Genomic DNA, 26184 nt, shown 5'->3' on the forward strand with positions numbered 1-26184 from the left:
AGATGTTACGATTAAGAAACCCACTTTATCAGAAATTTGGATATAATGCAAGGAGCTCCCAGGCAGCTAGCTATGCAGGCTCCCCCAGGAATTTCATTAACTGTACTCCACCACAATAACAAAAACATGACTCAGGTTTTTGGACTGAACTTATGAACACTACATGGAGGTATTTTGTTCCCCCTCTGCTCTCCTGATTCATTAATCCTTTGTCTTATTTCTCAACTTCCTACTAACTTAGCAAGGGAGAATTTAAAAATCCATCCTTACTGAGTGCACCTGAAAATAATCAGGAGATGAACTGTTCACGGTAATACTCTAAGAATGGTGACTTTTACTCACAGGTAGGAGATGTATTTGTTAATGCCTGTAAAATGGAATCTGCTTCCAGGGTTGACATCATTTTCAACATAAGTTCTGCTTGTTGTTCAAGTCCAACTTCTAGGCGAGCATCTAGGGCTACAGAAAGCAATTAAAAGAAAAAACAAAACCTATTTGATAATTATTATTCACGTCCAACTTCCTACAATAAAATGTTGACATCTGAACCCGAAACAGGGTGAGGAGTGTATCTTCATGTCAGAACAACCTGGCATGGGGTATCAGAGTTACAGCAGGTAACAACATCTGTGCAAAGGAGCCTAGAGATGGGAGAGTAGATATATAAAGAGAGGTAGATCAAGTAAGTGAAGTAATGATAATGGAAGCAAATAAATTAAGAATAATGAGAATCAGGTACCTCACTATCAGAGAAAAGAGAAATATGGAAAAGGAAAAAACTAATATGAAGTTTATGGAGTAGATTACTGTTAGATTAACTGATATATCAATGTGGACTCATGGCATTCTAGACGGATAGACAGACAGACAAATATAGAAATAAATATAAACACAAATGTGTGTACACACTCCCTAGATCTGTCCATCAATAGAGAGTGTGGAATAGCCAAAAATTAACAGTTAAGTGTATCTAGTACTCAAATCTTGAATTCTTAATCACATTTCTCCACTAAAAGGTTTTGGAATACCATTTTCGTTCATGAAGTGGCTAATCCCCAGTCTGGGGAAGGGAAAGTAAATGATGAGCCTGGGGCATTTTGTTATGTCAGAAAACAGGGAAGTGTTCAAAGAAAGATGAAGACATTTCAAAAAGACAGAGACCAGATGAAAGGAGATACCATGGTCAAATCAGGGACATTTTGAACATCAAAATAAATAATGACAACACTGCGAATGTACTTAATGCCACAGAATTGTACACCTAAAAATGGCTAAAATGGAAAATTTTCTGATCTCTTGAATTTACCTCAATAAAAACAAAAAAATAATGATAACAAATTATAACCCACTGAATAAAATAGGAAACCACTGGTCTACTCAAAACTAAGTGAATAAACTAATAAATTTTTAAAAAAGAATAGATTCCAAGTATTATTCTGCCACTCCAACCCATCAAAATTTTTTTACAAAAGGGAAAAGAATAACTTTTCATTGGAAAATATTGGCAGACATCTCCTTTATCAAGTAATTAAACGTAAAACCACCAGCAGTGGTCCAAATTAAAATCATGAGACACCTAATAGGATGCAGTAAGAAAATCTGAGCAGTACACTTTCTTGATATTTCTGCCAAAAACCCATGACCACAATCGAATTGTGAGGAAATAGCATACAAACCCAAATTGAGGGACATTCTACTGAACAACTGGCCTATAATCATCAAAAGCACCAAGGTCATGAAAGTTACCTCTGACAGACAAAGTGTGGCAGACTGAATAAGACTGAAGAGATATGATAATTACGGTTGATGCTTGAACAACACAGTGCGAGCCGCATGAGTCCACTTATACATGGACCTCTTTCAATAAATATGTACTGCACCATCCATAGTTGGTTGAAGGCATGGATGCAAAACCCTGGAGACGGAGGGCCAACTGCAAAGTTATACACAGACTTTCAACTGTGTGGGAGTGGTCCCCCCGCCCCCACCTTATTCAAGGGTCAACTATAAAAGCAACGCACAATTTTGTACTGGATCATTTTGCATAAAGGGCATTATTTAGACACAACTGCTGAAACCTGAATGGGGTCTTAAAGTTACTATTGTTAATTTCCTGATTTTGATGGAATGTGCTTCCTGATGTGTTTACGTAGAAGAAATGTTCTGCTTTGTAAAACAAACAAAATAAAACAAAAAAACATCAGATTACCAACTTACTCCCAAATGGGTCAGGATAACAAATGTTCTCTGTACTACACTTGCAACTTTTCAGTAAATGTATGATTGTTTCAAAATTTAAGAAAAGATTTTATTTTTTTAAAAAGTTATATACTCTATGTGACTAGAAGAGTGCAAAAATAATACTCAACGTGATTTCATTCTGTTTACAAATAAAGTATAAATTTATTATTAACAATAACAATAAAAGGAAGCACAATTAATTAAAACCACCAGCAAACCCACACAACTCACAAATATATTTTGCAAAGTGTTATTCTGAGAAACAAAAAATGGACCATAAATAGAAGCTCTTCTAAACTGACTGACACACAGCTCTGAGTGACAGTCACTCTCACGGCACCCCTGCAGTAATAAACCCTCTCAGAAAACACTCAGGATCAAATTCTCAGGAGACAAAGAATACATAAATTGAGGACTTGTTTTAAGAATAGCTTATGCCTTAAAATATGAACACACACTTACCCTGAGACACTGAAACACTAACTGTCTGTGATCCATTCTTCTCTGTATTTGCTGGTGGCTTTGCTACAGGAATTCCAAGACCTCCTATGTATGGGTTGTAATTGTAGGTGCCATAATCAGCACCCCAATAGTCATACCATGTACTGCTTATTGGCTTAAAAGAATAGGAAAAAACTGTGGTTTATTTTTGCCTCTTCACGAAGAGTGACATATTATTTACATTACCTAAAGTCAAACAGGGCTACAAAATAAACATTCTCCTTACCCTTTAAATTTCTAAAACATAATCTCAATGATTAAAGGAATGGTTCATAATATTCTCTCCATTTTTATCCCAAAATCTAAAAAGACCTTATTTGTTAGACTCTGAGAGGTAATTAGCATTTTTAATAAAATCTCTTACACACAAAATGAACCAAAATAAAGTATTAGGGAGGTATCTCCTTTAGAAAAAGTAGCAGCTAACAAAGAAGTAGATTCTGCGATGAACTCAACTTGGATAAGCTTAAATGCTGCTTGAAATGTCAATAGTCCATAACCATACCTCCCATGCTTATTAGTGGTTCTTATTATCATATAAGATAATGTCAGTGGCTATATTAATAAAATGATGTAAGTTCTCCGTATACTATTCCACTAGTTCTATAAAAAATCTACTGTAGTACCTAGAGGAATTTAATTTTGAGTAAGCTAAATAATGGGTTACATTAGGTGTATCCTTTCCTCTTTTAAGTAATTAATAAACCAGAAGTATAAGATGAAAGATTTTAATTGCAAAGAATACTCTACTATATCGTACCTTAAAAACTTTGGCTGCAAGAGGATCCTTTTCCAAATCAATATCTAAAGGATCAATGTCAACTTCCATTAGATCCTGAAGTAGCTCAAGATCAATTTCTTTATCTTTTTCCAAAGAGGAAAGAGGAGGTGCACCTTCAAATAATTGAAAGTGATTTTTTTTGGTGGAGTATATAACATAAAATTTAACCAATATATTGCTTTTAATTACAGAAAAAGTTAATTTACTTATACATAATATATATGTTTCTACTGATACAAAAATCTCTAAATTTTTATACCTGACAATTAAGTGTAAGTATGCAAATATATCACCCTATAACACACAATTAAAAACACCAGTGCAATAATATGTGACTTCCTAGGGGAAAAGACCGTATGATTACTCCTTGTTGAATCAAGTTACATAAACTTTGTTGTTAAAAATAATCATTAACCATTTCTAGAATGAAAAATGTTATTCATTTTATTGCCTCCAATATGTAATTCATTATATTACATCCAGTAGTTAAGGAAATAATACTAGGTATTAAAGTGAAAAGCAAAGATTTCAGTTTTAAGACTGCTATTCACCTTATTTTTCTATCATGAATTGGAAATGATTTTGCTCTCAGATGACTCCAAATTTTTAACTAGCCTTTTATGCCTTACAACTCTTATCTTCCTTCCCTTCCCACCCTCTATTATTCAACATATATTTATAGAATGCCAAGAAAATACTAGCCTGTATTAGGGTCTGAGTATATAAAGATTAATAAAACAAATGTCCACCCTCCAACAAATTAACAGAGGTTCAGAGGTGAGGGTACACTACAGAAATTAAACCAACTACCACATGGTAGGTGCTATCAGAGACAATCTAGAATGTAGGCAGCGCTGCAGGCAGCACCGACGGCAGTCTCCAGCATTGCTGGTGGTAATGGAAAAAGCTTCTTGGAGGAGGGCATGCTTTATGGGAATCTTAGATAAGAAGTTCATCATGCAAACTAGAGAAGAAAGTCTACTCCAGATTAAGGGACTATCAGACAGAAAGGATAAAATCATGAGAGAATCTAAGATTAAGCAATGAAACAGATGAAATGACCACAGCATTGCAAAACAGTCTTCAAAACTAGGGAGTACACCACAAAGGATTGGACATGCTAAGATACACATTATAGTTTTTGAAAAGGCAGAAAACAAAGAAAGAAAAAAGAAAAAGAGAACAAGAGCCTTGCTATCTTTACCACTGTGTATCTTTAACTGTTTTCTAGGTTGTAATTCTTTCAACATAGCCAAATAAGACTGTATCAAGATAACATGGACCCTGTGAAAGGATACCATTTTATTTTAATATGCATTCAGAGAATCAAAGCAAAACATACTTATCAGGAAAATAACTGATATGGTTACTAAGGCCAAACACCTAATATAAAACTTAATTTTATACTTCATTAATATTCTTAACTTTGAAACATGTTTCATTTTTTAAAAAAAGAGCTACGGATATTTCAAGTAAAAAATTTAAAGAATGTACCTGTTATATCATGTGTCAAAGGTTCATCTATAGTTTCCAGCAACTGAGCTGAAGACTGCTGCAGGGAGTCATCAGAGTCACCAGCTGTTGCACCTACATCATCACTCACTGTTCCTTCCTCCATGGCTTCTGCAGCTACTGGAGCCAGCAATTCTCCTGTGGGTAAGAAGAGCATCCTAACTGCTTTAGTAATTAGTAAACAGACATCCAAAACATAGTTTTATGTCCAGTATTGAGAATAGCATGTGTACTCTACCAACCACAAAAGATTCTGAGGCAAATGAGTCCATACCTACCCAAGGAAATGCTAGGGCTCACTGCATTACCTTCAAATGCTAACTAATAGCAAACACAAAATGTGCAATATGAACAAGGAGTTATTATAATCACTTTACACACATTAACTCACTTATTCTTCAAAATAACTTCATAAGAAAGATACTTTTATTATCCTTATTTTACAGATGAAAAAACTGAGGAGCAGGGAGTACCTTCCTCAAGTGCACATAAAGAATTAGGAAGCAGCCCACTGCTGGTATTAATAAGGAAGCGGACTAGCTCCAATATCCCTGTACTCTGTAACCTAACTCTGCCATAAAAACTTGCATTTATCACAAGTGTCAACATAATTAAACAGAAAAGTAATTCTAAATGGTTGCTACTGCTATAACATGAAAGAGACACTTTATACTTTTCAGGAGCTCACAGTTTCCTTTAAAGATTAGTCAAGCAGCGACAAGATAATTTTGACATACCTTATTAAAAATAAATCCTAACAAACCTGCTAAAATATCCTGTAGCATACAAGTTAAGGAATATTGAGCCCAAGCACCACCCCAAGATATATCTCCTCTATTGAAGTCAGTTCCAACCAAAAGTAATAGCAGTCTTTCCAGTTGGGGTTCATTCACAATCTCACACAGATGTATAGTTGGCCTCGTGGCATTCGCAATGCGTGCAAGAACCTGTAATACATTTTATAAAATCATACACTTAAATAGAATGAAATATGTTTTCTCCAAAAACAAAGTGTTGAAGTAACTGCTTTCAATGAGATATGCTTTTGATGTCAAAATAATTATTTGACATAAATGCAAAAGAAATGTAATTTCATGGATCAAATATTAAAATCCAGGTTAAAAACCTGAGTTGAATAGTTTAAAATAATTTCTATAAGCAATGAGTATGCTACAGAAAAGCTTTCAGGGCATTAATACACCCTTCATTGCTATAATCTGACAGTCGTTTGTAGATTTCCTATCCTAATAAATAGACAAAAGGTAGGCTGTAGATAGACATACCCACATTACTTACATTTCAAATCTACAATAATCTAGTTTTAACTAGATTAAAAATATACATTAGGTCTCCTAAGAAATAAGTGCCAAAATATTTTTAAAACCTTTCAAGGCACATTAAAAAAAAAACTAAACTGCATAAAAGGAAAACCAGTGAAAGCACTTTTATTTCTCTTAAAAATCAATTAAAAACTGCATTTTTTTCTTATTTCTTTTTCTTACTAAGTCTCTAATTATAAATTATGCCTATTCGTTTACTTACCTTACAAACAAATAATAAGAGATCTGCATGGCATGTAAAATCCATGGAGAGGAGAAAAAGGACAAGTTTCTGGACTACTGAAATACAACGTTCATGGGCCAGGGTAAATGGAAGTGGTTCTATCTCTGGGCTTTCCTTTGTTGTTGTAACTTCTGTGTCTAAATTAGAACGAGACCACTCTGCTGTCCGACGTAATCGAATTAAATCCTTGAAGTGCTGTACACAGAAATTTATAATATTTAAACCACTGTTTACTGAATGAAAATTCTTTGAACGAAAATTCTTTCAGTACAAGTTTATTTGTGAAATGAAAATATTCACTCAGAAAACTTACAACTTCTAAAGAACAAAATTTTTAGGCAAACAATAAGCTTCAAAAAGTAAGATTATTAAAAACTATACTGACCAATATACCTTGTGTCCTATTTTAAAGTAAGGTATCAGATACATAACAGAATTTCAGAAAGGTGAAATTCTATAGAAAGGCTACATCAGGTCAAATCTAACATCTTAAATAAATATTACCAAAACATCCTAAATATAATCATAAAAGGTGAATGGTAAAGAAACCTATATATACTAAGTATACAGTATTAATTCATTTCAAACTCTGATGGAGTAACTGTAATTTCATATTTATAGAAACACAGTATGTAAACTTGGTTGCTACATATAAATGTTACCACCCAAATTTTAAAAAATATGTCATTATTTTTAAAAATTTTATTTATAAATCGTTGAACTTAATTTTCACTTAGAAAGGACACATTAGGAAAATCATACATTTCCTAAGTCCTTTTATCTTCAATTTACTGGAACACAATCCACTTTAAAGGAAATACACTAGAAAAATACTTTAAGCCCACATTAATCATATATTTACTTGAGTTAAAAGCTACCTTTCCCAAAAAAGGTACATAGAATAGATTTTTCTGTTGCTAAGCAGAATAACATAAAGTTTCCCGATCATTACTAAAAATACTTAACTATTCAAATAACTTAAAATACTAAAAGGGAGAGTGACTTTTCTAAGATAATTATATTAAAAAGTAAAGATCATACCTTTGAGGTAGCCTGCTTTAATTTTGCTTGCTCTACCAGAAGTTTATATGATGATCCTTTGTTACTTTGTATTTTTTCTTTTTCCATCTGTTCCACCAAAGCCTTCTGTTTTGCTTTCAGTAAGTTAAGTTGCTTTAAAAAAAAAAAAAGTTAATCTTATAGCTAACAATGTTAAAAACAACAAAGTAAATTATTGTACTCCTCAGAATCCATACATCAAACTAATGGAATAAGTAATTCTCTGAAAAATCTAGTTTAAACTATGTTGCTGATTTTTTAAAAATCACTTCCAAATAAAAGATCTCCCCATGTTGTAATTAAGAAGTAATCAATTTCTTACCCATGGGAGAAGGGAAATAACTGGAATACTTTTTTATGTAAGCCACTAATGAGACTAACTGATGAAGTATTTTTTAAACAGAGGAAAGGAATTATTTTTAAATACATGGGGAAAATACTTTTATTGTACAATATTCTTAGCTTGGCTTTTATGGGAATCTCCTTCAAAAGTAGAACATCTTGGGCTTCCCTGGTGGTGCAGTGGTTAAGAATCCGCCTGCCAATGCAGGGCACACGGATTCGAGCCCTGGTCCTGGAAGATCCCACATGCCGTGGAGCAACTAAGCCCGTGCGCCACAACTACTGAGCCTGCGCTCTAGAGCACGCGAGCCACGACTACTGAGCTCGCGTGCCACAACTACTGAAGCCCACGTGCCTAGAGCCCGAGCTCTGCAACAAGAGAAGCCACCACAATGAGAAGTCCGCGCACCGCAACAAAGAGTAGCCCCTGCTCGCCTCAACTAGAGAAAGCTGCACGCAGCAACGAAGACCCAGTGCAGCCAAAAATAAATAAATAAATTTATAAAAATAAATAAAAAGTAGAACATTTTTTGGTATGTCTATGTTTTTTATTAATTAAAAAGTTTATTGCAGTAACTGTAAATTCACATGCAGTTGTAAAAAAATAATGCAGAGATCTCTTGTACACTTTACCCAATTTGTTGGTTCAGGTATCCACCACTACAGTTAATACTGTACACCATCACCATCACCACAACATTTCCTCATGTTGTCCTTTTATGCTGCCCACCCTCCTCCCTCCTATCTTATCTGCCCCATCCCTACCCCTGACAACCACTAGTAGGTTGAAATGAACAAATAGACCAACAAGGAGAAAATTTCTGCCTAGAAAGACCCTGAAAATCTGCTGAATGACAAAACCACGTTACAATATATCCATTATGCAGAACATTACTCTAAACAGAAAGTCACTAGAACATTATAGCCATAATAATAAATGCACAGTTTAGTTAAGAACTTAATCTACCTTTTCAAGGAATATTTCCTAAATTTCTACTGTTGCTACATATTTTTATTATCAGCAAGAAAAAGAACTAACATTATATTATAAAGAAATATCCATTTGGCTGTCATCTCCATATATGAAGAAAAATGTATCATAAATTAAAAGCAGCATGCACATGTATTAAATAATCAATACATGGTATGTGAATGTGAGAAGAACAAATCAGTATTTTCAGAAAATTGTTCCAAAAGTTCTACAATTAACATATACAACTGAAATCAAGAAAAAATATAATCTTTATTTTGAAACAACCATAATCTTAATCAATAATTTATATTGCTGTACAAAGATATTTTTTCCCTAACTATCTGAGAATAATTTGGCAACCTGATGACCAGTCACCCCTGAATACTTTAATGTGTATTTCCTAGGAACAAGACCCTTCTCCCACAACCATAATACAACCACTAAAATCAAAGAAGTAACATCCATGCACTACTAACAACCAACTATTCCTCAGACCCCACTTTTAAGTTTTGCTAACTGTCCCCAAAATGTCCTTTATAATAAAGCATAAAATAGTAAAATACTGCTAAGAAAAATCCACTGGATCATTCTCTAGGTTTGTTTTCCATCTTCATATCCTAAAATACAGCAAACATAATCATTAAGTGCTCGATAAATTTTAGCTGAATTTGAAATTTTAGCTGATTATTAGTACCACCTAAAATTAGTTAGGAGTCTCAAATGGAAAAAGGAGCTGAGGGAAAAGCTTCACATCATTTTTCTTGCAAAAGGCCAATAGTTGCTCATAGTTGAAAAACTCAGTAGTAAAAATAAATAATTTATTGCTGAGTTCATTTTTTTTTCTTTTTTTTTTTAATTTATTTTATTTTTGGCTGCGTTGGGTCTTCGTTGCTGCATGCAGGCTTTCTCTAGTTGTGGCGAGCGGTGGCTACTCTTCATTGCGGTGCACGGGCTTCTCATTGTGGTAGCTTCTCTTGTTGCGGAGCACCGGCTCTAGGTGCACGAGCTTCAGTAGTTGTGGCGCGTGGGCTCAGTAGTTGTGGCTCGCGTGCTCTAGAGCACAGGCTCAGTAGTTGTGGCGCACGGGCTTAGTTGCTCCGTGGCATGTGGGATCTTCCCGGACCAGGGCTTGAACCCGTGTGCCCTGCATTGGCAGGCGGATTCTTAACCACTGTGCCACCAGGGAAGTCCTGAGTTCATGTTTTTTAAAAAGCCCAAAAGCTTTCACACACTTTCAGATCTTAAAGGCTTTCTTATAAAATCTCATTTCATCTTAAATCAATTATACAAATATTTTTAGATGACACACTAGGCTCTATACTGGGTAGCAAAGATATAGTACATATTCCTGTATATACTGTAAGACAAGGAGGAAGACATGTTTTAAAATATAATTAAAATAAAGAACTGGCTCATAAGAATCTGACATCAGCTATAAACTCAGGTTAATAAAGTAAAAGAATCCCAACAAAAAAGTACGATAAATATAATGAAAGGAAAAATACAGGGTACATGGGAAACATATTTTAAGGGATACTAACTGAGAAACCAGGGAAAACGTCTTTGAGGAAGTGAAAGTGAACTAACGTCTGAAAAATAAGTTAGATTATCCAAGCAAAACAGTAAATTCAGTAGTTGGTGGGAAGGAGGGGAGGGATGGGGGATAAGCACATACTAAAATCCTGGATGAAAAAACTGGTGTAGGTGGTCCAGGAACCCACATTCAATATGGCTAGACCAAAATTCAAACCTGAAAGTTAGATGGGCAGATGATAGATATACTAAAGCCATGTTAAGGAGTTTGACCGTCATCCAAAGGTCAACTGGAAGCCACTAATAATTTAAAGAAGGAGTGATATGATTAGGTTTGTATCTAAAAGAACTCTGTAGGGGCAGCATGAAAAATGGATTGGATTTTAAAAGAACAAAGGCAGATAGGCCTTCTGACTAGGCAAATGATGGCTGCACTTAGAATGGTAGTAACAGATATGAGAAGAGGTAGACATTTTTTTTTGTTTTTTGATGTGTACCATTTTTAAAGCCTTTATTGAATTTGTTACAATATTGCTTCTATTTTTTTATGTTTTGGTTTTTTGGCCGTGAGGCATGTGGGATCTTAGCTCCCAAGGATTAAACCCACACCCCCTGCATTGGAAGGCGAAGTCTTAACCACTGGACCGCCAGAGAAGTCCCTACAGTTTAAAGGACATTACCAAAAATCTGTAAACTACATATTGTTGCCATCTTACAAATAAGGAAACTCAGACTCAGAAGTGTCAAATAATTTCCCTAAATTAAGTAGTTCATTAAATATCATACCTAAGGTCTGATGGCAAGTCTATCTCATGCAATGCCTCAAACATTAAAACAAACCAACCAAACAAACAAATACTGAAAATTACCTGTTTATGATGAACTAGCTGCTTTCTTATTTTTCTGGAATATAATCTATCAAGGCTACTGCTGCCTTTGGAAGACCTATTTATGTGCTGGGTGTGCAGATTATTATTAATAAAACTCCACTGGTTACCTACAGGGCAAGGAAAAGTTGCATTAATAATTCTGTTAAATGTGATTTTAAAGTACTATTCACACCCAGAAAACATAAAATGATAAATGTGTCAAAACGACAAAGCAATTTTTTTAAAAATTAAGGAAACCATCGTAAAGAAATTGCTAAGAACATTTGACCTTAGAAAAGTTAACCTAGATCCTAAATGACTTTAAGACCACAGTTCTCTCTGCCTCCAATTCTTTCATTAACAGTCAACTTTCTCCACAACTGTTTAAAATTGATCTCTGTACAACACAACTTTGATAATGTTGCTCAACTGTAACAACAACAAAATGCTCACTGTTGCCTATTTCGAACTCATATGCTTTTTGTGCAGGGACCCAGAAAAAGGGATACTCAATAATCTGATTTAATGACTGCAAAAATAAAGTTGGATAGTTCAAACACTGTGCTGTGTAGCTCTACTTATTCTCATGTTTGAATGTGTCCAAATGACTCCTTGTCACTCTGCTCAGTTCAGGCTTAATCCCACACGTTAACCATCCTCAATGATTTTTTCATGTCTGCTTAACCTAATGACATCTTTTTCTGTTCTCTATTATCCTTTTGTCAAGTCAATTCAAATTCTTCAAGCCCTAAAAAAATGTCTTCCAATGTATTTCCATAATACATGAATACTGTAAATAAAAACTAAGTCCTCCCATACCATCTGTTACATTCCAACTTTACAGGTAGTTGTATTTAATTGTCTCTTAATTCTACATCCTATAACTGAGACATATAGCATTTGTTAAAAAAATTCCCTGTACATGAAAAGAATTCCCCACCCTATTTTCAAACATAATGTGTACCATAAACAACTGATTTATTGGGCTGGCCAAAAAGTTCATTCAGGTTTTTCTGTAACATCTTATACCTATAAAACACCTCAAGTGATCTTTTTTTAATATTATAATCCTAATAATGTATAAAATTCTAAGTTTTACGGCACTTACTATCTGTATTTACATATTAGATGTAGCTATTTCATAAAGTCTTGTTAGCTTGGAAGAGGAGAAGAAAACAATTTGTCTTGCAGTTTGATTGTCTTTCATTTAAAAAATTTTCTGTGCTTTAAGCTTATGGAGAAAGATTACAACTCGCAAAAATCTGAGAATTTCTATATCTAAGCATAAAAGTCATTTGTAGTTAATTAGTAGAAACATTTTATAATAGTAAATGGAATGATATACTAAACTAAATACAGTAACTCTTCACAGATTTTCTTTTTATAAACTTCACCTATATGTATGTTATTCCTGGTAAAGTTAATTAATATTTTACATAAATTACATACAGCTGGAATCTCCAGGCCAATGCCAGTTCTGGAAAAACTGGGTAGTCACTCAAAATCCCCACCAACAGATTATTATAAACTTCTGATACCTGTCATAAACCTCTCCCTGTCTTTACCATTCAAAGGTTTCTTTGCAGCTGCTGCTTCGTCTTCTACAGTTGCCACATAATCCAACAACCTGGACACTAGCATAACAACCCAACTGATCATGGGAATATCTAGTACTCCTGTATAGAAATGTGAGGAGAAAAAAATAATCAGGTGACTCTAAGAATCCTAATGAAGTCTGATAAAATAATTATAAAATTAACACATTTTATAAATCCAAAACACACCATATAATTATGAACACTAATATTTATTTATAGCAAGCCTCAAAACTGAAACTTATGGCCAAAAATGAATTAACACATCAAATCAAATGGAAGACTTGACAAATGCTTCTTGGTACAAAAACAGATTCATAAGTGTAGCTTGAATCTAACAGGTAATAACTTATAAACTAGAAAACAAGGTATAAGAAGCTATTCTTAGACTTACAGGTGACTGAAATTTAAAAAGTCTCTCAAGTTATAATTCATAAAGTTTTAAACTATGTTCTAAAGTTTTTATTCCAATAACAATTTTCTTGCTCAAATGAAGCTCATTATCCATGATCAGAACAGCAATGCTGCCTTAAAGCTTAAACTTAAACACAAGAGTTTGATTTTAACTATGATAGTATAAAAACAACATACCCACAACAATTCCCAAGTTCAAAATTCACATAAAGAAAAGGTAACATATTTTAAAAAAGCAGTAACCATATGGCAGTCAATCACACGAAGGCTGGTCATTCTAAAAAGTCTACATCATAAAAATATTAAAGTGTGCAGCAAAATGAATAGTAAAATAAATATTTCAGACTAGTCATTTTATAAAAGCAGTATTTACAGGAATCTTATGTTTTTACTAAAGATCACTAATTTAAATAATACCTTCGGTCCTCCTATGCATGGGTAACTGCTGCTGAAGAGGTGAGAGTAAATTATCCAACAGATTAAGTAAGCTTTCTAATACTCCACTATTACTAAGTGATCTCTGACCAATGCAGGAAAGTAACATGAAGACCCTAAAAAAAAAAAAGATACAAATAAAATAGCTAATATGAATCAATTTAAGTGTTCATCTTAAAAATAATTCACTTTGTAATCTAAGAGAGTAATGACAGAATATCTGGTTATTAGTAAGATTTATATCTGGAAGTATAATGTTAAAATTAGCTCTTTTTCAGCTACTGCTTATATTTTCTAATTTTATCTGCAAGGAATCAAGTAGAGAGAACTGTATCACAGACTCAAAAATATACATTTGACACATAAAGTAACATGATCTGATAGGAAATATTTGTAAACAGAGATCTATAAACTCCACAGATTCAGTTAGGAAACTAAAGAATATAGTCCAGTTACATCATATAGAATCTTCTTCAATATGCCCTTCACTGGGCATTCCTCAAACTGTGAGAAGACATGATTCATTTCATTTCTCCACACTCAATATCCATATACACAAGACTTCCAAATCTGAACATTGCGGGAAGCATAAATCACTAATAACAAATTACTCCAATATTTTCTGACCTACCTATCCTGTGGAAAGATGAGAAGCTGCTCTGAATTGTACAGTTCCTGAAGAACATTAGAAAGAAACTGGCCCCACCATCTTTCACCACCACAGAGTTGAACGAGTAGAAGACCAGTATGTAACCGTATCTTTGGGGTTCCACTGATGCACAGGTGTTTAAAAAGCTCTTCACAGGCCTGGGCATGGAATGTACTCTGCAAAACTGCAGGAACAGAGTGTCCTATTACAAGAAAGAAAACAGTAAAATTTCCTATTTAAGAGTACGCTGTAGTATCAAAATCAGCATCCCTAGATAGGCTTTCTTCATTACCAGCAAATTTTTGGCCTATTTATTTTCCTATTCATTTATTTACTCCTTATATGTAGAATTTTAACTGTCAAATACTTGGAGAAAAGAAGAATTAGCAATTATATCAATTATATTTCTTTTTTGTGGAGTTCGGTGTATCAGATGGCTGTGTGTGTGTGCGCACACATTACATCATATATAATGATCAAAAACAGCTCCTGGTTAGAAAATGACACTTCTGTATTAGACTAGCAATTTATTAACAGTTTTCACTGTTGCGCTTTCAAACATTATTTATTATTTTGCCAGTAACACAATGATGTGACACATCAATAGCAGAAACTCAAGAAAAAAATAATCAAAAATCTATTTAAGAGATAGCCTCATCCACCAGAGGGCAGACAGCAGAAGCAAGAAGAACTACAATCTTGCAGCGTGTGGAACAAAAACCACATTCACAGAAACAGAGACAACATGAAAAGGCAGAGGGCTACGTCCCAGATGAAGGAACAAGATAACACCCCAGAAAAACAACTAAATGAAGTGGACATAGGCAACCTTCCAGAAAAAGAATTCAGAATAATGATAGTGAAGATGATCCAGGACCTCGGAAAAAGAACGGAGGCAAAGATCGAGAAGATGCAAGAAATGTTTAACAAAGACCTAGAAGAATTAAAGAACAAACAAAGATGAACAATACAATAAGTGAAATGAAAACTACACGAGAAGGAATCAACAGCAGAATAACTGAGGCAGAAGAACAGATAAGTGACCTGGAAGACAGAATGGTGGAATTCACTGCTGCAGAACAGACTAAAGAAAAAAGAATGAAAAGAAATGAAGACAGCCTAAGAGACCTCTGGGACAACATTAAACGCAACAACATTCGCATTATAGGCGTCCCAGAAGGAGAAGAGAGAGAGAAAGGACCTAAGAAAATATTTGAAGAGATTATAGTTGAAAACTTGCCTAACATGGGAAATGAAATAGCCACCCAAGTCCAGGAAGCGCAGCGAGTCCCATACAGGATAAACCCAAGGAGAAACACGCCGAGACACACAGTAACCAAATTGGCAAAAATTAAAAACAAAGAAAAATTATTAAAAGCAGCAAGGGAAAAACGACAAATAACACACAATGGAATTCCCATAAGGTTAACAGCTGATTTCTCAGCAGAAACTCTACAAGCCAAAGGGAGTGGCATGATATATGTAAAGTGATGAAAGGGAAGAACCTACAACCAAGATTACTCTACCTGGCAAGGATCTCATTCAGATTCCATGGAGAAATCTAAAGCTTTACAGACAAGCAAAAGCTAAGAGAATTCAGCACCATCAAACCAGCTCTATAACAAATACTAAAGGAACTTCTCTACGTGGGAAACACAAGAGTAGAAAAGGACCTACAAAAACAAACACAAAACAATTAAGAAAATGGTCACAGGAACATACATATCGATAATTACCTTAAACGTGAATGGATTAAATGTTCCAACCAAAAGACACAGGCTTGCTGAATGGATACTAAAACAAGACCCATACATATGCTGTCTACAAGAGACCCACTTCAGACCTACGGACACATTCAGACTGAAAGTGAGGGGATGGAAAAAGATATTCCACGCAAATGGAAATCAAAAGAAAGCTGGAGTAGCAATACTCATTATCAGATAAAATAGACTTTAAAATAAAGAATGTAACAAGAGACAAGGAAGGACACTACATAATGATCAAGGAATCACTCCAAGAAGAAGATATAACAATTATAAATACATATGAACTCAACATAGGAGCACCTCAATACATAAGGCAACTGCTAACAGCTATAAAAGAGGAAATCGACAGTAACACAATAATAGTGGGGGACTTTAACACCTCACTTACACCAATGGACAGATCATCCAAACAGAAAATTAATAAGGAAACAGAAGCTTTAAATGACACAACAGACCAGATAGATTTAATTGATATTTATAGGACATTCCATCCAAAAACAGCAGATTACACTTTCTTGTCAAGTGTGCACATTCTCCAGGATAGATCACATCTTGGGTCACAAATCAAGCCTCAGTAAATTTAAGAAAATTGAAATCATATCAAGCATCTTTTCTGACCACAACACTATGAGATTACAAATGAATTACAAGGAGAAAAACTCAAAAACACAAACACATGGACGCTAAACAATACATTACTAAATAACCAAGAGATCACTGAAGAAATCAAAGAGGAAATCAAAAAATACCTAGAGACAAATGACAAAGAAAACACGATGATCCAAAACCTATGGGATGCAGCAAAAGCAGTTCTAAGAGGGAAGCTTACAGCTGTACAAGCCTACCTGAAGAAACAAGAAAAATCTCAAATAAACAATCTAACCTTACACCTAAATGAACTAGAGAAAGAAGAACAAACAAAACCCAAAGTTAGCAGAAAGAAAGAAATCATAAAGATCAGAGCACAAATAAATGAAATAGAAACAAAGAAAGTAATAGTAAAGATCAATAAAACTAAAAGCTGGTTCTTTGAGGAGATAAACAAAATTGATAAACCATTAGCCAGACTCATCAAGAAAAAGAGGGAGAGGACTCAAGTCAATAAAATCAGAAATGAAAAAGGAGAAGTTACAACGGACACCACAGAAATACAAAGCATCCTAAGAGACTACTACAAACAACTCTATGCCAATAAAATGGACAACCTGGAAGAAATGGACAAATTCTTAGAAAGGTATAACCTTCCAAGACTGAACCAGGAAGAAACAGAAAATATGAACAGACCAATCACAAGGAATGAAATTGAAACTGTGATTAAAAATCTTCCAACAGGGCTTCCCTGGCGGCGCAGTGGTTGAGAGTCGGCCTGCCAATGCAGGGGACACGGGTTCGGGCCCTGGTCTGGGAAGATCCCACATGCCGCGGAGCGGCTGGGCCCGTGAGCCACAGCTGCTGAGCCTGCGCGTCTGGAGCCTGTGCTCCACAACAAGAGAGGCCGCAACAGTATGAGGCCCGCGCACCGCGATGAAGAGTGGCCCCCACTCGCCACAACTGGAGAAAGCCCACGCACAGAAACGAAGACCCAGCACAGCCAAAAAAATAAAAATAAATAAATAAATAAATAAAATTAAAAATTAAAAAAAAAAAAAAAATCTTCCAACAAACAAAAGTCCAGGACCAGATGGCTTCACAGGTGAATTCTATCAAACATTTAGAGAAGACCTAACACCCATCCTTCTCAAACTTTCCCAAAAAATTGTGGAGGAAGGAATACTCCCAAACTCATTCTATGAGGCCACCATCACCCTGATACCAAAACCAGACAAAGATACTACAAAAAAAGAAAATTACAGACCAATATCACTGATGAATATAGATGCAAAAATCCTCAACAAAATACTAGCAAACAGAATCCAACAACACATTAAAAGGATCATACACCATGATCAAGAGGGATTTATCCCAGGGATCCAAGGATTCTTCAATATACGCAAACCAATCAATGTGACACACCATATTAACAAACTGAAGAATAAAAACCATATGATCATCTCAATAGATGCAGAAAAAGCTGTTGACAAAATTCAACACCCATTTATGATAAAAACTCTCCAGAAAGTGGGCATAGAGGGAACCTACCTCAACATAATAAAGGCCATATACGACAAACCCACAGCCAACATCATTCTCAATGGTGAAAACCTGAAAGCATTTCCTCTAAGATCAGGAACAAGACAAGGATGTCCACTCTCGCCACTATTATTCAACATAGTTTTGGAAGTCCTAGCCACGGCAGTCAGAGAAGAAAAACAAATAAAAGGAATACAAATTGGAAAAGAAGAAGTTAAACTGTCACTGTTTGCAAATGACATGATACTATACATAGAGAATCCTAAAGATGCCACCAGAAAACTACTAGAGCTAATCAATGAATTTGGTAAAGTTGCAGGATACAAAATTAATGCACAGAAATCTCTTGCATTCCCATACACTAATGATGAAAAATCTGAAAGAGAAATTAAGGAAACACTCCCATTTACCACTGCAACAAAGAGAATAAAATACCTAGGAATGAACCTACCTAGGGAGACAAAAGACCTGTATGCAGAAAACTATAAGACACTGATGAAAGAAATTAAAGATGATACCAACAGATGGAGAGATATACCATGTTCTTGGATTGGAAGAATCAATATTGTGAAAATGACAATACTACCCAAAGCAATCTACAGATTCAATGCAATCCCTATCAAATTACCAATGGCATTTTTTACGGAACTAGAACAAAAAATCTTAAAATCTGTATGGAGACACAAAAGACCCCGAATAGCCAAAGCAGTCTTGAGGGAAAAAACCAGAGCTGGACGACTCAGACTCCCTGACTTCAGACTATACTATAAAGCTACAGTAATCAAGACAATATAGTATTGGCACAAAAACAGAAACATAGATCAATGGAACACGATAGAAAGCCCAGAGATAAACCCATGCGCCTATGGTCAACTAATCTATGACAAAGGAGGCAAGAATATACAATGAGAAAAGACAATCTCTTCAATAAGTGGTGCTGGGAAAACTGGACAGCTACATGTAAAAGAATGAAATGAGAACACTCCCTAACACCATACACAAAAATAAACTCAAAATGGATTCGAGACCTAAATGTAAGACCGGACACTATAAAACTCTTAGTGGGAAACATAGGAAGAACACTCTTTGACATCAATCACAGCAAGATCTTTTTTGATCCACCTCCTAGAGTAATGGAAATAAAAACAAAAATAAACAAATGGGACCTAATGAAACTTCAAAGCTTTTGCACAGCAAAGGAAACCATAAACAAGACGAAAAGACAACCCTCAGAATGGGAGAAAATATTTGCAAACGAATCAACGGACAAAGGATTAATCTCCAAAATATATAAACAGCTCATGCAGCTCAATATTAAAGAAACAAACAACCCAATCCAAAAATGGGCAGAAGACAATCTTCTAAATAGACATTTCTCCAAAGAAGCCATACAGATGGCCAAGAAGCACATGAAAAGCTGCTCAACATCACTAATTATTAGAGAAATGCAAATCAACACTACAATGAGGTGTCACCTCACACCAGTTTGAATGGGCATCATCAGAAAATCTACAAACAACAAATGCTGGAGAGGGTGTGGAGAAAAGGGAACCCTCTTGCACTGTTGGTGGGAATGTAAATTGATACAGCCACTATGGAGAACAATATGGAGGTTCCTTAAAAAACTAAAAATAGAATTACCATATGATCCAGCAATCCCACTACTGGGCATATACCCAGAGAAAACCATAATTCAAAAAGACACATGCACCCCAATGTTCACTGCAGCACTATTTACAATAGCCAGGTCATGGAAGCAACCTAAATGCCCATCAACAGAAGAATGGGTAAAGAAGATGTGGTACATATATACAATGGAATATTCCTCAGTCATAAAAAGGAACAAAATTGGGTCATTTGTAGAGACGTGGATGGATCTAGAGACTGTCATACAGAGTGAAGTAAGTAAGAAAGAGAACAACAAATATCGTATATTATCGCATATATGTGGAACCTAGAGAAATCGTACAGATGAACCAGTTTGCAGGGGAGAAATAGAGACACAGATGTAGAGAACAAACGTACGGACACCAAGGGGGGAAAGCGGCGGGGGGATGGGGGGGTGTGATGAATTGGGTGATTGGGATTGACATGTATACACTGATGTGTATAAAATGGATAACTAATAAGAACCTGCTGTATAAAAAAATAAAGTAAAATTCAAAAATTAAAAAAAAAAATCTATTTAAGAAAAACAAAGATAAGGGGAAAAAATGAATTAACCTAAAAACACATTACATAAATACATCAGAAAGGATACAAAAATAAACAGAACCCAGGAAATATTAATACAACAAAACATGCAAGAAAATCACATCAAATATATTTCCGGCCTTTTAAAGTACTTAAGTCAAATACAAACCATTGGAAGAGTGAAGAAGGCTGAGCAAAGTGTCCAATAAATATCTGATGATAGTACGTAACTGCTCTGTGGAAGATGTCTGAATTAAATCTTTTGGGTCTGAAGTTTCATTCAACATCTTCCTACTTGCTCCAAGAGCTACTCTGAGCCTCTGCACTGCATTATGAGCCAAATTTAGCTGAAGCTGTAGCTGAATACAGTCCTGATAGGCAGAAAAGACTCTGCTGTCCTCCTCGACGGCCTTGTCTGGCTTTCGCAAAAAGTACTGTGCATTGTTAGCACTGTTGAGAGGAGGAAGATCAATACTTTGCAAAAGAGTTTCTAATCGATGACAAGCCAAGTTATACCTGTAAGTAAAAAATAAACAAACAAAATAATTCCTGCAATGTTCTCTGTGATATACATGTATGAATATACACTAAAATTAAATCTCTAAAACAAGTTAACACACAACCATTAAAAAGAATTAATCAATTGGTCAATTAATCAATTGGTAAGTACTAAAAAAAATAGAATGAATTATTTAATCACAATATATTAATGCATTAAACATTATTATAACATGCTAGTGTCCTACCGCCTTTTGCTCTTTTCTATACACTTATGAAAAGTCATTTCTTGACACGTATGTGGGAGACATTATAGAAAATATAGGGTTTCAGTAAGACTAAAATATATTGCAATTTTCTACTAACCTGCACTGTATATCCTCCTGTAGAGCAACCATCATTGTTAAATGCTGGTCAATTTCTGGTTGGTTTGCAGATTCTCCCTCTCCCCTCAGAGGATCATGCATTAATTTCAGTTCACTCTCCCAAGGCAAGATATAGGTATGACCATAGTAAAATCCTAATGGGATTTTAGCTCTGGCATTTGTACTTCCATAACGTCCAATGACAGTGATCTGAAATGAAAACTTATAAATATACATAACCACCCATCTACCACAAGAAAAATCTGAGTCATGTATTTTAAAAGATAATTATATTATAAATTATAAAAAGATACTTTTGTTTTTATTTTTTAATCGCAGTGTAGTTGAATTACAATGTTGTGTTAATTTCTGCTGTACAGCAAAGTGATTCAGTTATACATAATTTTTCCATTATGGTTTACCACAGGATATTGAATATGGTTCCCTGTGCTATAAGGATACTTTTAAATTATATGTCTGAATATTTTTCATAACTTATCAGAAACATGGAAAGCATATCAATTCATTTTCTTGAAGTTCTTTACCTTCATGAATCTACACACTGGAGGTGGTATCAAATCATGAAGAATTAGTGAATGGGTGCTTATATCTGTTGCCACTACCAATCGCCTCCCATCAACCTCTTCTCCTAATGTCCAAATGTCAATTGACAAGGAGGCCAAGTCTCCACAAGTGGGAATCAATACGTCTGTCAACAGTATTGGTCTACCAAAATCCAAGGTCACAAATCTCCTTGCTCCTATGAGAGATAGAGAGCAACAGCTGACACAAAATACCATGTATCAATTAACCAAAAGACACACTCTGAAACAATCTGGAACATTCATCTTAAAATATGAAATCAACTTACTAAACTACAAACAAGTAAGAAGAAACGTTAATAATTCTCATTCAAAAACTGTCTAAAACCTCAATTTATATTAGTTTGAACCCCAAGATTTAAGTAAAAAATATACAAGAATAAGTTTGTTACTATGAAGGCAATCAACTGTACATATAAGCTTATTTTAAAACTTTAGAACAAAAAAAGGTAAATCAGCAAAAATACAGATTAATTCAATGAAGTACCTATCGGTTCTTCTTTCAGTCATTTGGTCTTGTTTTCTTTTAATTTTACAACTAAATGTATTTATTACTGATACCAAATTTTATTATTTGATTTTGGTTTTCTTAAGTTTTATTTAACATCTTTTGGAGTTGCATCTTACATTGGGGTTACGATGTAAAGGACAAGCGTAAGGCTGAAATCACATGCAGTCATTATTACCACACTAAAAAATCTCTGAGGAAGGTCCTCCAATGGAGACAGATAAAACTTATCTCAAACAATGCTTCCCTCCCATATTGACACATCACTGTCTCCTCAGCTAGTACCAAATGAAGTAGAAGGCTTACTCTTAATTAAGGGCCACACTAAAGAGACAGTATGTCTTTTATGTGTAAGCTCATATATTAACAAAAGAATGATCTGAGAGAAACAGAGGAGCAGATTTGCACCTCTCAACTCACACACATTTCAGGAATAAGCTCAATTAGTGAAACAGTAGGCATGAATAAAATCCTAATTTCTTCTTTATTGCATTAGGGGCAGATAGTAACCCTACCAGTTACATTTTACAGTGAAGGAACCCAACTAAATTTAACTTGTAGGACTAGAGCCATCTCCATAGAGCCATTTTAAGGAAAACAAGGCAGTTACCAGTATTTTCCTAAACAGAAAGACTACTGAACAAAAAAACATAATTCTCCCCTTTAGGGGGCTTACGTGCCACAGTCGAGTCCACAGATAGAAAACCAAATCATAGTGTAAACAATTGCTCACATTTCATAAAGACTGGACAACAACGAATTTCACTCTATATGCCATGAACACTAATTATTGTTACCAATGAATGATTAGTTGGGCAGAAAACAGCATGTAACACTTTATTTTTTTAAAACTCTCTCTTCCAAAGAGGAAACAACCCACTGCAATAAAGCAAATACGGTTCAACTCTTCATATGATGAAAAGTGATACAGTATGCACTATATTCATGTTAATTCCTCCTATAAAACACACCTAAGGACTGTTAAATTCTGCTGCTGCTCAAGCCCAGAAATAACATTTGGTAGGATAATAAGGCAAATATTGCCTACAGTGTATTAGTAAACATGCTCTAATTAAAAGCACCTATCCTGATCATAGGTCTCTAGCATATAAGCATGGTACAAGCCTAAGTAAAATTTGAACTATCCAGAGACCATGAAATGCTAGTAATCCTACTCAGTTATTTTAATTAGCAGTAATTCTGTCAGCTATTCTCAAAAAATGGTTCCAACATTAGAATGCTAGTCTTAATACTTCTTTAAGCATAATTTTTAGTGTAATGGTAATTGAGCAGCTACAATAAAGACAGATATTTATGCCAACCACAGCTCAACAGATGAGTTTTTTTTTTAAATTAATTAATTTATTTTTGACTGCGTTAGGTCTTCGTTGCTGCGTGTGGGCTTTTCTCTAGCTGCGGTGAGTGGGGGCTACTCTTCGTTGCGGTGCGCGGGCTTCTCATTGCAGTGGCTTCTCTTGTTGCGGAGCACGGGCTCTAGGCACGCGGGCTTCAACAGTTGTGGCTCGCGGGCTCTAGAGCGCAGGCTCAGTAGTTGTGGTGCACGGGCTTAGCTGCTCCACAGCATGTGGGATCTTCCCAGACCAGGGCTTGAACCTGTGTCCCCTGCATTGGCAGGCGGATTCTCAACCACTGCACCAGCAGGGAAGTCCCAGGTGAGATTCTTATACAGATGAAATCCACTGTTTGGACAGATTTAATGAAACCACTCAGCAGCACTCTTCCATTCAACTTGGTAAGCACACAGCTTGAGCCTTATGTAATGCTTATTCTTGGTAAAAAGCACTTTCCCAAGAGCAGATGTGATTTATTCGCACAGGAAAATCAAACTACAAAATATTAAGTCTTCAAAGGGCCAGCAGACAAGGCAAAAAAAATATTTTAAGAAAATCAAAGATTACCTGAATGCATTCGTTCTATAATAATGGACTGGTGAGGTGGAGGCTGAAGAAAATGTGAAGCATGAGAAATTGCAAGGGCTAGACCAGAGCCAAGTGGATTCTAGAAAAGAAAAAAGTATAACTCTATATTGATATCACTCTTGCTCTATAAAAACTAATAACCATAATATAAAGTTAACAAGTCCCATTTCCTGACGTATATTCTGTAACATTAAATAAAATAATCTAATTTGATATAACAAGTTAACATAATAAAACTTTGCTTTCTAAAGTTAGCGTATACATCAAAATATTTTTAAATGTCTAAGCGAACACCTGTTTAAAATATAGTAATTTACCATTCTGGACTTGTTGGAATTTTTGTTATGTGCAGCAAGATTGACTGTTGGGGGATCAATAACTGAGCCTGGGAAAAGCTGTGCAAGTTCGGCATTAATCACAACGGAAACTGCTTCATTGGGTGGGGTGAGTGGTGGAGTCATAAAAAGTGGTGTTGTTTTTGGAGTGGGTGGAATAACATCAGATGGATGAATGAAGAATCCAGGGGCTGCCACTGGGTTGGAAGGCACAGAGTTGTGAACAGGACCTACTGCTGATGCTGCTGATGCTGCTGCAGCTGCTGCAGCTGTTGTCTGATGTAACTTGGCTTCCAGCTTTGCTTTCTGTAAAAGAAGTAAAAGCAACAAATATAGACTAATCCTGCCTACCTAAATTGTGGGGAATACTACGTGGGTATATATTGTGAAAATACACATGATTAACTGGATCCTAGTTCAATAAAAATGAAATTAAGTAAAAAATGGACTCAACATGAATGGAGTACTTCTATGTTATATATATGTGTGTGTGTATGTGTGTGTGTATAATATACACACACACATACACACACACTTCCTTAAATATCTGATATAAACTTTCCTGAGTATTTGGGAAATAGGAATTTGTCAAAGCAAAGGCGGAAAGGAACCAGAACAATTAAATGTAAATAAGGAAACAAAGTTCCCCTCAAAACAAAATATAAACAGGAAATGGATTCTCATGTTGCCTAACCTGATACAATTTGTCACCTGGAATTGTATAGGTTGCATTTAGACCACAATGAAGTTTCCAAAACGTCTGCTATTATTACTAAATTTTATTTCACATTAATTTAATTGGTCTTGAAAATGTTGTTTTAGGTTTTTCAATCCATTAAAATAGTAACTTTTTAACTCTTACGTTTGACCAAGAATGTTTATAAACAGAGTAAAGAATGGAATTTACTTAAAGACTGCAAAGAAAATATCAATTATATTCCCCCAGATATGTATCAAAGAAAATGAATTTATATAAGTTTTAAAAATTTAAGTATATCACAAAGATGTTACCTCAATTTTTGTAGAAAACGATTAGCTCAGATTGGTCAACCTAATTTCCTTTACAAAAATAATGGTCATTTTTACAGTATTTTTTCAGCTTTTGAAGTTTAGAGACAGCATGAACAAAGAGCCAAATAGTCTCCAACCTGTTGCTGAAGCTTCAAAAGCTGCTGCTGTTTCTCTTGCAGCACCTGTAGCTGTTGCTCGGCTGAAGCCATTGCATGAGAGAGAGACTGCAAAGCTACCTGGGCTGCTGAACTCAGGGCTGTCGAAGCTTCCCCAACTGTCCCAGATGATAGTCCACCTACTGCAGGAGTAACCCCGAAGGAACTCACTGGCATAAGACAAGGGGGGGAAAAAAACAGGATGAAGAAAAGG

General features: G+C 35.1%; 1 protein-coding gene across 1 annotated transcript in view; it reads right to left on the bottom strand.

Annotated features, from left to right (window-relative positions):
- The window catches only part of BIRC6 (baculoviral IAP repeat containing 6), a 299805-nt gene that overhangs the window by 145761 nt on the left and 127860 nt on the right, over nucleotides 1-26184 (bottom strand). The window contains 17 exon segments of the mRNA XM_082356671.1: nucleotides 343-459; nucleotides 2704-2857; nucleotides 3503-3636; nucleotides 5018-5173; nucleotides 5799-5982; nucleotides 6578-6793; nucleotides 7640-7771; nucleotides 11375-11502; nucleotides 12913-13050; nucleotides 13801-13934; nucleotides 14450-14669; nucleotides 20726-21072; nucleotides 21421-21629; nucleotides 21965-22179; nucleotides 24449-24548; nucleotides 24787-25110; nucleotides 25953-26140. Of these exon segments, the coding sequence (XP_082212797.1) occupies nucleotides 343-459; nucleotides 2704-2857; nucleotides 3503-3636; nucleotides 5018-5173; nucleotides 5799-5982; nucleotides 6578-6793; nucleotides 7640-7771; nucleotides 11375-11502; nucleotides 12913-13050; nucleotides 13801-13934; nucleotides 14450-14669; nucleotides 20726-21072; nucleotides 21421-21629; nucleotides 21965-22179; nucleotides 24449-24548; nucleotides 24787-25110; nucleotides 25953-26140 (3096 nt within the window).

The sequence above is a fragment of the Balaenoptera borealis genome (assembly GCF_965194805.1).
Source record: "Balaenoptera borealis genome assembly, chromosome: 15".
NCBI lineage: Eukaryota > Metazoa > Chordata > Mammalia > Artiodactyla > Balaenopteridae > Balaenoptera > Balaenoptera borealis.